This window comes from Perca flavescens, chromosome 19 (assembly GCF_004354835.1).
Source record: "Perca flavescens isolate YP-PL-M2 chromosome 19, PFLA_1.0, whole genome shotgun sequence".
Lineage (NCBI taxonomy): Eukaryota > Metazoa > Chordata > Actinopteri > Perciformes > Percidae > Perca > Perca flavescens.
The window spans coordinates 3346178-3358845 of record NC_041349.1 but is presented as its reverse complement, the minus strand read 5'-3'; the positions used below and the strand labels follow the sequence as shown (position 1 = coordinate 3358845).

Genomic DNA, 12668 nt, shown 5'->3' with positions numbered 1-12668 from the left:
TTCATGTTGGTTCTGAGCGGTATGCACCCCCACGCGGAGAGAGAGCTCACCCTAGGGGGAGAGAGAGAGCTCACCCTAGGGGGAGAGAGAGTGCTCTCACTTGTTGTAATACTCATTTTGACCAAAACAATGCATGCAAGACTGCATGTTTCCTTCTTCTGACCCCTGGAAAGGGGGTCTCTCTCTCTCTCTCTCTCTCTCAACCAGTGTTTTCGATCACTCTTGTATTTAATTGACTAAAGTCAAAAACAACAATTGTTATTGATAATTTAACAACATTACTCAATACTTCATATAGTCCTATACATTGTGAAATATCACATGAAAAATAGGTAAGTTACACTTTTTTTTTGAAACACCAAAAACGCACGAGAACGAGTCTTCTCACAATAACAGCTGATATTTACCAGAAGCTACTGAAGACAGAAGTAACACCAGGAGCAGAAATGGAGGCATGACAGCTGAGAGAGACCTGCTGCTGAATGAGGCAAGGAATACTGCCGTTAGATATACACACAGGTTAACTGTCAGGTGGGCTGTGTGTGTCTGAAGTGGGAGGATCTGAAGGAACAATAGGAGCATTAATATATCCATGAGAACTGGCAGAGAGCTGAAAAACTGCCGTTATATACACAGGTTTACTCTCAGGTAGTCTGAAGATGGAAAATCTGACTGCAGCGCAGGCTACAGGGAAGCCTTCAGGGCAAACGTTCCTCTAATTGTGTCAGACACACCCTAAATCTTGTAAAATCTGGGAAATTCCGTCAGGAGGAACAGACTGTCAGGGAGAGTTCAAGCCCGATCCGGCACCTCTCTCTAAGATAACCTGCCTCTCTTAGTTATGCAATGTGTTTCTCCTCGCCACTGTCGCTACAGCCACTGCTAATGCTCGCTCTTGGGGGAATTACTGGAATTGTTGGGGCTTTGTAAATTATAGAGTGTGGTCTAGACCAGTGATTTTCAACCGCTGTGCCGTGAGAGATCGTCCTGTGTGCCGTGAGAAATTATCAGATTTTACTTAATTTGTCAAACAACTTTTTTATTGAGTTACTGCAAATAATTTGCCAATGTTGCGCATCTGTGCCTCAATATGATGACTGGCAGAGAAATTAAATACTATTCTGTGTCAGTAGGTGGCAGCATAGCGCAATAATGACCTCGTTGATTTAAGACAATAGAATTACTACCGGCAGGGCTCCAGACTGCGACCAAATGGTCACATTTTGCGACCAAAATTTGAGAGTGAGCGACTGAATTTTACATCCAGTTGCACATGTGCGACCAGTAAATTCGCCCCCTGTTTTTTTTTTACACGTTAAACGTTGACATTTCGGTACCTGAGAGCGCGTAAGAGCAAGCTTATCTGTCCTCTCTGAAAGTTGACAGAGAGCGGAGCTCTGACACAAACACACACACTCGCACACACTCGCACACACGCAGAGCTGCAGACGATGCAAACTACGTCGGCTCTGCAGTTTTGTTGAAGTCACAGTGAGTCACGGAAATGCTGATAGTCTTGTTTACTTTTTGTTATTTCACATTTTAACAAAATAAGGAATGTCAAATGTTTCTGTTTCTTAAAATTTAAACAAACACTGGCTATTTGTGGCCTACCTGATGTTCTTTGCTGGCTACACTGTTGGCTCCATTTAACGCTGTGGTCAACAGGATATGGTAAAACTGAATGTGGTATTTGGATCACAGTGATCCAATGTTCCTTTAAACAACTGGCATAACAGTAAAATGGATCAGGTGATCCTGGATAACAAAACATGCAACTTCAAAATCCAGATCAACTTGATCCAGATTAAATTTTTTGAACAACTGGGCCCTGATAATACAGATTCAGATACACAGACCCCTCCACCACCATGATGGGGGGCAAACTGACCAAATAGCAGATCTGCACATGACCTCCCACCCATAGCAGTAATGATAATCCTGTTGTATATACAGACCATGAGAAACCAGTCAGGTGTTAAGAGCTCTGGGAGATGTCAGTGAACTTATCGGCTGATGCTTCATCATCATCATCATCAGCAGCAGCAGGTTGTCCTGGTCTCACGTCTTTTATACATCAGGACACCAACCACAGCAGCAGCTACAAGAACCAGAACACCTCATGAAGCATGAAACCAGTGTGAGAGAGTTTCTCTAAATCCTGGAGACATGTTGGACAAAGGTGTCTTCAGCTGAGACCAGAGACCCTCCATCAGATTCAGGTCTTAGTCTCTCAGGATCACATCCTCCCCCCAGTCTCTGATCCTTCTCTACTCATTTAACATATTAATAAAACACACATTTAACATTAATATATTTATATCACACACACACACACACAAAATATGAGGTTGGATATTTGGAGCGGCTTTATTTGTGTAAAAACAGTAAAAAAAAAATGCTTAATACAAATGTAGAAAAATAAAGTATTTACCAGAATAAGATAGAAAAGTTTAAAGCGCATTAAGGTATCTGAATGTTAAAACTGAGTTATCAACTTCCATCATGTCTCTGATCATTATTAGTTCATCCATTCATTCACATTAAATAATTATCAACTGATTTCAAAGATAATCACTTTTGTATAGTTCACATTTCATGACATTTCCTTTGGCAAACATCATGTACATCTACTTAGTAGATAATAAATCCAGTTTAAGGTCTTATTTAGAGACTGGTCCTCTATGTCCCCCTGAGATATTGTGAGCTGCATGAGATGATTTTATAATTACAATAACAACAATATTCACAATATCATCAACTCCTCAGTAAGTGCATATTATATCATTAGCTGGAAATATATTATTCTTGGAAGGCAACACAAGGCTTTATATGGCCGAGCAGAAAACAAGCATTTAAAATTCCTCCATATAAAATGTATTATTACCAAAACACCAAACAGAAGACATGTTGAAGATCTCTCTACACCTGATTAGAAGATATCTGGTGGGTGCTCCGTCTGCTGATATTTACAACTAAAGAAAGATAATTTTCAATTTAAAGCTTATATTGATACATCAGCGCTGATTACACATTTAATCAGTTTAATGGAGCAAAATATGTCTGTATTGCAGCAGAGTATAAATTATCTGAACATCTCTTCTGTTGAAGTACATTTTTACTGACTTTTATCTGACTGCATTTTACAAGCATCAAGTAATTTTATTTTTACTTGAGGAAAAAGGTAGTTAAAGTTAAAGTGCATAGTTTCTGTCTCCTGAAGTGAATCTCTCAGTCTGACCCTCCTCTGGGACCATCTCAGCATGGAGACCCTAGAGGATCTCAGAGGTCCAGATAATGCAGATCCCAGACTCATCAGGTACACAGACCCTCCACCACGTTAAGGTGGAGATTCACATTATTGTCTTTAAAAGTAACAGAACTTTTACTTGAAAAAAAGTATGTGGGATTCATAGAGGGAAGATATTGGTTGAGAAAAAACAAACAGCAGATGTGCAAACACAAAGAAAGTAGAAAGTGTTGAATATTTACAACACATGAGAAAGCAGTCAGGTGTTAAGAGCTCTGGGAGATGTCAGACGAGCACCCAATGCTTCATCTGCAGCAGCAGGTTGTCTTGATCTCTTGTTCTTACGTCTTCTATATATCAGGACACCAACCACTGCAGCAGCTACAAGAAGCAGAACACCTGCTGCCAGTCTAACGAGGAGGCCTCCAGGAGAGGAAGGTCCATCCTCAGGAACATAATTCGTGGAGTTTCCATCCTTGGGACATCCACACTCAGAACCTGAAGATAATAAAACATATGAGTCAGTAGATGTGTGGATAGTGGAGCAGCTTTCATCCTCTCTGATGTTAGAAACTGCAGCTACAACCTGATACTCAGAAAAACTCACTGAGAGAGACTCACTCACCTGCTGGGTCTCTAACCTGCAGACGGATGATTCTGATTGGCTCAGAGTTGATGATGGCTCTCTTTTTCCGTCTTGAACCAGCTGGTTTAACTCGACACTCGTATGTCCCGTTGTCGATGCTGCTCACATTCTTCAGAATTAAAGACACGTCTCCGTCCTTCAGATCTCTGTCCACCAGCTCCACCCTGTCCTTAAAGGATGGATGCTGGTGGTCTGTCTCCAGGTGTCCATCTCTGTACAAGAGGACGTACTCTGGTTCCAGGTCAGGTCTGGTCCACTCTACAGCTCTGATGGAGGAACCAGCAGCCTGACATGGCAGAATGACATCATCTCCAGGCACTGGTACCACAACCAGGTCTGAAAAACAATAATAAACTACTATTAATAATAAGAAGACAGAACAACAGACTCCAGGTGTCCTGCTGTAGGAAATGTGTTGCTGCTCTCACAGATATAAAACTGATAGATAGATAGATAGATAGATAGATAGATAGATAGATGTGTGTGTGACTGCAGCACCACAGTGGTTTAAAACATCTGTTTCCTATTGTTTAAATCCAACAATCACAAGACAGATTACACAAATGTAAATGGACTGTATTTATATAGGCGCTTTTTTTTTTTTTAGTCTTAAGGACTACTCAAAGCTCTTTAACATAGTAAAGGAACAATTCACACACATTCACACACTGTGGCCGAGGCTGCTGTACAAGGTGACACCTGCTCATCAGATAATCATTCACACACATTCACACTCGGTAACTCTGGATTCTTGCCCAAAAGACACTTCGACATAGGACTGCAGAGCCAGGGATCGAACCACCAACCTTCCAATTGGCAGGCAACAACTCTACCACCGAGCCACAGCCACGCCGACAAATGCTTTTTAGATTTCTGTTCCTGGTTAAAAGGAACAAGCCACCGTTTGTTGAACTCGTGTTATTCACCGTCTCCTCTAGATGTAGGTAGGTGGACCAACGTATCTGTCTCAGTGTATGCATTGTCTTAATCCGGCAGCGCCGCTGCTAGCTTAGCTTAGCATAGTGAATGGAATCCTTTGTTGCCGTTAGCATGTTGTGAGTAAAAGTAAGCCAAAAACAACTAAAAACAACCTAATTACTTCTTGTGGCCTGCGTATTCACAACGAGTACAAAAAGCAGATATTGACTAAATAATTTCTTAGGCAGATGTTGACTTGGGACTATATTGGGGCGAAGCAGAAAGTGTCAACTATCAGGTCATTTGGTTGTTACTTGAGGAAGGTTTATTGAAAGTAGGAAGTACTTTAAGTTTAAGGTGGGGTGTTGACTTTGGCCCAAAAATCATATTCAAAGTTAGTTAGTTAGTTTATTAATAATATTCGAATATTTATTAATAATATTTTATCAATAATATTTTTTACCATTAAATGCCATTAAGGCAGGCAATAACATTTTCAGAAGAAAAACACACTGCCACAACGTTTTTTTTATTAAAAGTCATGTTTATACTTGTGCGCTGGTGTGTGCGTAGAGCCGGTGTGTGTGTGTGTGTGTGTGTGTGTCTGTGTGTGTGTGTGTGTGTAGACTGACGGTGATTACTGGCAGATTCAGAGCGAGTATCGACTCATAAAGTCATAGTGAGAGAAACAAAGCGTCTCCTCTGTTCTGACCACGGTGGGACATCTGGAGCAGGAAGAGTTAACCTCTCCTTGATTTCATGTTGTTTGTACGGCCGAGCACCGTGAGTCGCCGCGACCTGTAGTCACATTTTAAAATGTGTGAAAAAGCCTCGGAACACATTTACAATAAATAATGCCCATAACAGGTTTTAATATTAAGGGCTGCCTAACATTCGTTTGAATATCCAAACATTAAAATTATATTTGAATAACGAAGTTCAGAGTCAAAGCCCTAGTTTAACCCTTGTGTTGTCCTTCGGGTCACCGGGACCCAAAGGACAACACAAGGGTTATGTACTTCCGTTTATTTTGTTGAGAATTGCTCTCTAAACCCTGTCTCTTGTAAAGTAACTAAGAAAGTTTGTTTCTAGAGCACATTTAAACACAGTTTAAGCTGACCAAAATGTTGTACAAACAAGCACTAAGGTGCTGTATTAACCCTTGTTTTGTCCTTTGGGTCACAAGGACCAAGGACCACACAAGGGTTAAGGTAACTTTTCTTCCAGTACTTTTACAGGAGTAAATTATTCTCTAAATGTTGAGATGATTTGACCTGATTGTCTCTCTGTCTGACTCTCTGGGACCAACTCATCATGGGAGACTCTAGAGGAGCTGCAGCTACAACCTGATACTCAGAAACACTCACTGAGAGAGACTACCTCACCTGGAACCTGCAGACGGATGGTTCTGATGAGTGTGATTTGGTTAGTATCAGCTGGTTTAACTCGACACTTGTATGTTCCAGCATCGTGTCTGCTCACATTCTTCAGAATTAAAGACACGTCTCCGTCCTTCAGATCTCTGTCCACCAGCTCCACCCTGTCCTTAAAGGATGGATTCTGTTCTTCTGGAGTCAAGTGTCCACCTCTGTATAAGAGGACGATATCTGGCTTCAGGTCAGGTCTGGTCCACTCCAAGACTCTGATGGAGGAACCAGCAACCCGACATGGCAGAATGACATCATCTCCAGGGTCCACTGTTACCACAATCAGGCCTGAAAAACAATAATAAACAATAGTAATCAATAAGTCATGGTATTTCTAAAGACCTCCATCAGGTGTAACACAGCAGACTAACAGAGATAAGGTCCAAACAAATCCTGTAAACGTACTCCCTGTAAACGCACTTTTTTGAAACCTGGTCTCAGGGTGAAAAAAATCGAAAACGGTTCTTGTTTGGATGGCGATACGAATCCGTATCGATGATGTCATTGCCACACCCCCGACCTCTAGTGCACGGCCACACACGACTTCACTCACTGCAGTGAAGCTAAGCGAGCATATCCCATCTCCGTGGTCAAATCAGCTCACTTCATCTAGCTAAATAGTTTGTCTCTGCTCCCTGACCCTTCCCTCTGGATTCTACACAAGATATATTGCTAACGTTATGTAGCCAACGCTAAACATCGCTGAAGTAGCTGACCACTACAGCAGCGACGTAACGTTAACGTTAGCTGCTATGGTTATCTGTTTATAAAGTGGAAGTAGACAACTTATCAACTAGCTAGCTAATCAGTCTGCTTATCAACTCCTTGAACGGATTATAGTCACTTTTACCACGGCTTATTGTAGAAAGGCTACCGCCAGAAAGCGTGTAGATTATCAAAAAGACATTGGATCAATGTTTGACTGCTGACGCTAGCTAGCAGAGCAGCAGAGCTCTGCTAGCTAGCACGCTGCAATCATGTCTGATGGCAGACAGAATTGCAAAATAAAAAGCAATCCAACAGCACATTATACGATGTTAACAAAGACGTTTTCTTGCGGCGGCCTTTATAAAATGAGCAGTGGTGAAAGTTATTATAGTCCACGGATGTATTAAGAGAACGTTATAATCTAGCTAGTTATGATGGGAAGTGGAAGTGACTATGCTCTTCTTCTTTTTTTGGTGAGTTTCTGTAGCAGAAACAGCGTATAGGCCTGGGATATGAAGGAGCGTGTTGAGTCTTTTTATGAATGGATTCGTTTGGACGCAAAACATTCTTGAAACGAATCCAGGGAAGACGGGTAAAAAAGATTGTTTTGGTACGTGTGGACGGGGCCTGAGATACGTGTTGACATGACTCATCAATGACTCAAGTCTAATACTTCAGTAAATTTGCAGCTACAAGAGGTACGAGGAGATACCGAGTCTGAAGTCAGCTCTTAAAAATGAAGACACACACACACACACACACACACACACACACACGTGGTGTAGGGCTGGAGTCTGTATCGTAATGGGTTTCAAAGTTATTGCGAAAGTTTGTTCCTTTTAAGTGCCGCTGCGTGCTCAGAGTCACGCTTCACGACCCGCGGCATTATGGGAAATGTAGTTTTCCTGTGGGATTTGTATAGAACAAATGTGATGCGTATTTGTACTGTTCTGGTTTTGTGCACATATGAGGTTTCTGTGTTTACCTGTGATCTTTTTACACGTGAGGCAGCGACGTTTACTTTATTTTGCATTTGTTTTACTTTATTATTTTATGTATCCCTCACAGAAGTATGAGAAGAGGGTGTGTGGAACTGATGCAGTCCGGTCACATGTCGTGTCATTACAGACTCACTCAGTAAAGCAAAGATCCAAAGAGAGAGCTGTGGTGTCGTGGGGATTTTGTGGTGTGTCCTGAATCCGCTACAACACCATGTGGCTTCGGTTCACACTCTGCAACTGAGAGCAAAAGTCTAAAGAAGAAACTGTGTACGGTACTGTTGTTTTAAGAATAGTTAACCTGTGTTATATACTTCCATCATTTATGGAGTTGTAATAAATATGAAATGTTTTGATATTAGTTAAATTACCAGAAAAATAACGAGTCCTTTGTTTTTGTCTTTCAAATTGTTTAAATTAATTAACATGTATTTCCAAATATGGATAGTCACACCATTGTAGCCATACTGCATGCAGTAGGCTGGCTAAGGTAAGCAGTGATAGTTTGAGCTGTGTTACTGGTACATGGGTCCAAGATGGCGCACAAAACATGAACGCTACTGTCTTTGTAGAGGTTTGAAATCTTGTGATATGCAATGGCTTACGCTAATAACCATCTAACATTATTCCGAGCAGCTAATCCCATTTATGATGTCCATTGCAACCCAGTCCAATAAATCCACCTCAGAAACGTTGTTGAAATAAAAGATGAAAATCTCCGGTTTTTATTCCTTGGTTTTCGATTTACAAGAGAGAATGTGAGCTGACTAATACACTTATTGTAGTTGCTAATGAAATAAAAATAAATTCTTAATAGAAATAGCTAAAAGTTAGCAGTTAACAGGTAAGAAAACTGTTCACTACAGCTCTCAAGATCTGAATCACATAATGAGAATCAGGGTAAGTAGCAGGAGTTGGCCGGTTCTTAAAGAGGCAGTACATTATTGTACCAATATGTACAAAATCCTATAAAAACATGAATTCTAGTATGCTTTTAACCTTTTATGTATTATTTAACATTTTAACCATTACATGAACTTCTAAATGAAATGACTTGCCTTTTTTAACATTCATTCTTATTCACATTGCTATGAATTGTACTTTGGCCTTTACAGTCTTTATAAACTATATTTTAAACAAACAGTCTGACAATTTATAAAGTTCTCAATGCTTCTGTTTACATGTAGGGACCCTCGTGATGCTACCGTGGAGGTGTGGTGCTGTTTTATATCTTGGTAGTGGTGTAGAAGCTCATGCTAATGCTCGGGGGGAAACGTTAGCGTTTTAAGGTTAGGCCTACAACATTAATCCGAACCGAGCCAGAACTAACTCCAGCACCGGGTGATAACGGCAGTAACGTCGGGGGAACAGACCGCATCTCCCCGGGACTCGGAGTCTGGCTGGCCGCGGTGTTGGGATGAATATCTCCCCCTTTAGCGGTTAGCTGCTCAACTAACTGACGGTAGCTGTTACACATCCTTTTATATAGCTATGTAAATGCACACATCGCATCAAGAAAACATAATTATGTAGAGTAAACTGCAGCTATTTCACCAGAATGACATGAATAAACATTACTAACATTGTCTTATCACAACCAAAGCTGATATTTACCAGAAGCTGCTTCAGACAGGAGGATCAACAGGAGCAGAAATGGAGCCATGAGATCTGAGAAAGGAGACCTGCTGCAGTCTATGTATCCCGACACGGTTCTCTCTGACAGTATAATATACTAATATATATATTTAGAGTATTTCCTCGACGCTACGACTATAGGGAGCAGAGGTGGCTCTGATCGGCTGTGATGGGTTCTTGAATTACCACCGAAACTCGCTGCACTACGGAGGACTACAGCGTTGTACTGGGAAGTGGTGGCAGGTTGTCAGCAAAGCCGGTCTAACTCATGTTGTCAGTCAGGTTTACATGTGCATGAGAGGGGGCGGGACTAACAGCTCTGGTTACAGGAGACCGCTGCGTCATCTGAAGGAGAATCTAAACCTAAGGCCTAATAATGCGCTGTGCGGGTTAATTAAAGATGAATGCCCAAAACTATTTTATCAGCAGGAAAGAGTTTTATTCAATTCACAACTTTAGTTAGTCGTCGATGGTGATATACAGGTTAACAACGTTAACTACGTCGAAACACTGAGCTCCAACTCCCCCCTAAACCCTTGTGTTGTCTTCCAGTCAACCTTTTTCTCGACGTTTTTGACGCCTTTTTTTCACAGTTTATTTCTACGTCGCATATTTTCTGATATAAAAAAAAAAAATTGAAAACGGGTCAATGTGACACGAAGTCAACACAAGGGTTTTAATACAACATAATAACACATTTAAGGATACAACCAATACCATGAAACAACCAATATACCCCATAGACTGAGACTAAGACGCGTACTGGTCTAGGATCATTGACTATAATTAGATATTCAGACGCTCCTCACCTTCACACTCTAAACCCAGAACAAAGACACTTCATACTCAAACTGTGTTCACACAACACACCAGTTTAACTAACATTGTATTATACACACAACACACCAGTTTAACTAACATTATACACACAACACACCAGTTTAACTAACATTGTATTATACACACCACACACCAGTTTAACTAACATTGTATTATACACATACCATTAATGAAGCCGTATGTCCGAGAGGAAGCGATACCTCACCCTGCCAGGCAGTCAGCAAACCGCAGTTTACCGTCCAATATGGCGACGACAGGCTCAGCAGACGAGAACAAGCTGCAGCAACAGCAACAGCAGGGGGGGGCCGACAATCCGATCTCAGCCACCAGCCATGGTTACCAGCAACCTGAACAGGAAGTCCCAGAAACGCTCACACCCTGTCAGGTCCGATTCCGATTTAATAAAATGTTATCATATATATATATATATATATATATATATATATATATATATATATATATATATATATATATATATATATATATATATATCAGCTGGTACACAGTCTCCAGTTGTTGTTATTATGACAGGATAGGTGTCAGAATGCTCTACATGAGATCTGTTGCTGATTTTAATAAATAACAGACTGTAGATGATCTGTAATCTGATCAGATTTAGTCTCTCTGACTTCTAAACATCACTATCAGACTCACAACAGGTGTTCTGTACACAATAAGCCTTTAAATCAGACACATAACAGTTAAAATCCCTCCGATTCAAAATCAATAAAAAGTTTATATAAAACGTCATCATGTTGAGTTGATTCTGAACCAATCAGCTGTTAGATCAGCTGAGCGGCCCTGGGTCCGCCTGGGTTTTTGTTTTTATTCTCAATTAATTTATTGAAAACATTTGAAGTTACAAACAACACATACAAGTACACATACACACAACAACATAAATCTATAAATAAATCATATCCCAGGCAGGGAGTCTGTAGAGTCCAGCACGGCCAATCAACAAGCAGTCCAGTTGATACAGCACCACTTAGAGTTAGAAGAGTTCAATATCATTCAGTCACGTGGTGTTACACATTCAGACATCAGATAGACAGATTCCTGTCATCTTTCTAACTGGAGGTATTTAAATGGCAATAGTCCACACCCTCCCTCCTGCTCGTTCCCTTCTTCTGTCTCTCTCTCTCTGTCCCTCCCCTTCCTTCTTCTGTCTCTCTCTCTCTGTCCCTCCCCTTCTTATTTCCTCCCATGCAACCAAACATTCTCCATGCAGTTGGTCAAACATAAGATCACACTTTTAGCTGAAAAAGTTGAATTCAACACTTATTTATGACAAAACCAATACTGTCTAATACATTTAAACATGTTACATAATATTTATACATAAAATCCTAACATTGAACTATTCATGTAAAACCGTTATTGTTAGTTAAACGTTATTCACACTTTCATAAATCCAGTTTCATTATCAAAATAAACTGAAATGTAGGCTATTGTAAATATAAATCCATCAATGTATCTGTTTTAAACACTTTTACATTTTCTCTTAACAAGACGACATCATTCTATAAGACTAATTAAAATCATAAATAAATAAAATAAAGTCTACATGAATCCTTTCATAATAAAGTCTGATATTTACCAGAAGCTGCTCCAGACAGAAGGAACAACAGGAGCATTAATATATCCATGAGAGCTGAGAGAGGGTAACCTCTCATCTTTCTCTCCTTCCCTGTTCTCTCCATCTCTTGATCTGTTTCTACACCACGCTGCTGAACTGTAGTAACCTTTCCTCTGCGACCTGGTGCATGTGGGAGTGCTTCTACAAAGTAGCAATGTGCAATATAATAACACTATATACTATACCCGGTCCATGCTGCCCTCTGCTGGACTCAGAGTGTTCCTACTAACTGTCTCCTCCATGTTGTTTCTGTCTGCACTGCGCATGAGCAGCTGGCAGATAAACAATGAAACATACATATCTACAGTATATTAACATATAAACATACAAACTTTACTGCTGCAGAGAGAGAGAGAGAGAGACGGAGAGAGAGACAGAGAGAGTAGTTTGTAGTATGTATTTACTCTAAGTACATCTGACATGTACAAAACACATCTGGAACACTACGGTCACACACAGAGCATGGGGGGGTGTGTATATGTATTGCATGATTGAAATATGTTTGTATCTATATGAATGCACATATCCGTATATATGTGTGTATGTGTTGGTATTAGTTCTAATAAATATGAATCAGTCACCAGATTACCATCCATGTCAAACATTA

The 12668-nt window shown here is 40.4% G+C and overlaps 2 protein-coding genes across 3 annotated transcripts in view; both read right to left on the bottom strand.

Moving 5' to 3' along the window:
• LOC114574049 (coxsackievirus and adenovirus receptor-like) overlaps positions 1-12668 on the bottom strand; it is a 253603-nt gene that overhangs the window by 50638 nt on the left and 190297 nt on the right. The window lies entirely within an intron of this gene.
• On the bottom strand, positions 2871-12113 carry LOC114574073 (coxsackievirus and adenovirus receptor-like). The gene is made up of 4 exons (XM_028606380.1): positions 12023-12113; positions 6200-6529; positions 3876-4232; positions 2871-3748 (listed from the first exon to the last, which is right to left on the bottom strand). The coding sequence occupies exons 1-4, from the start codon at positions 12096-12098 to the stop codon at positions 3510-3512; spliced, it is 1002 nt and encodes a 333-aa protein (XP_028462181.1). The 5' UTR covers positions 12099-12113; the 3' UTR covers positions 2871-3509.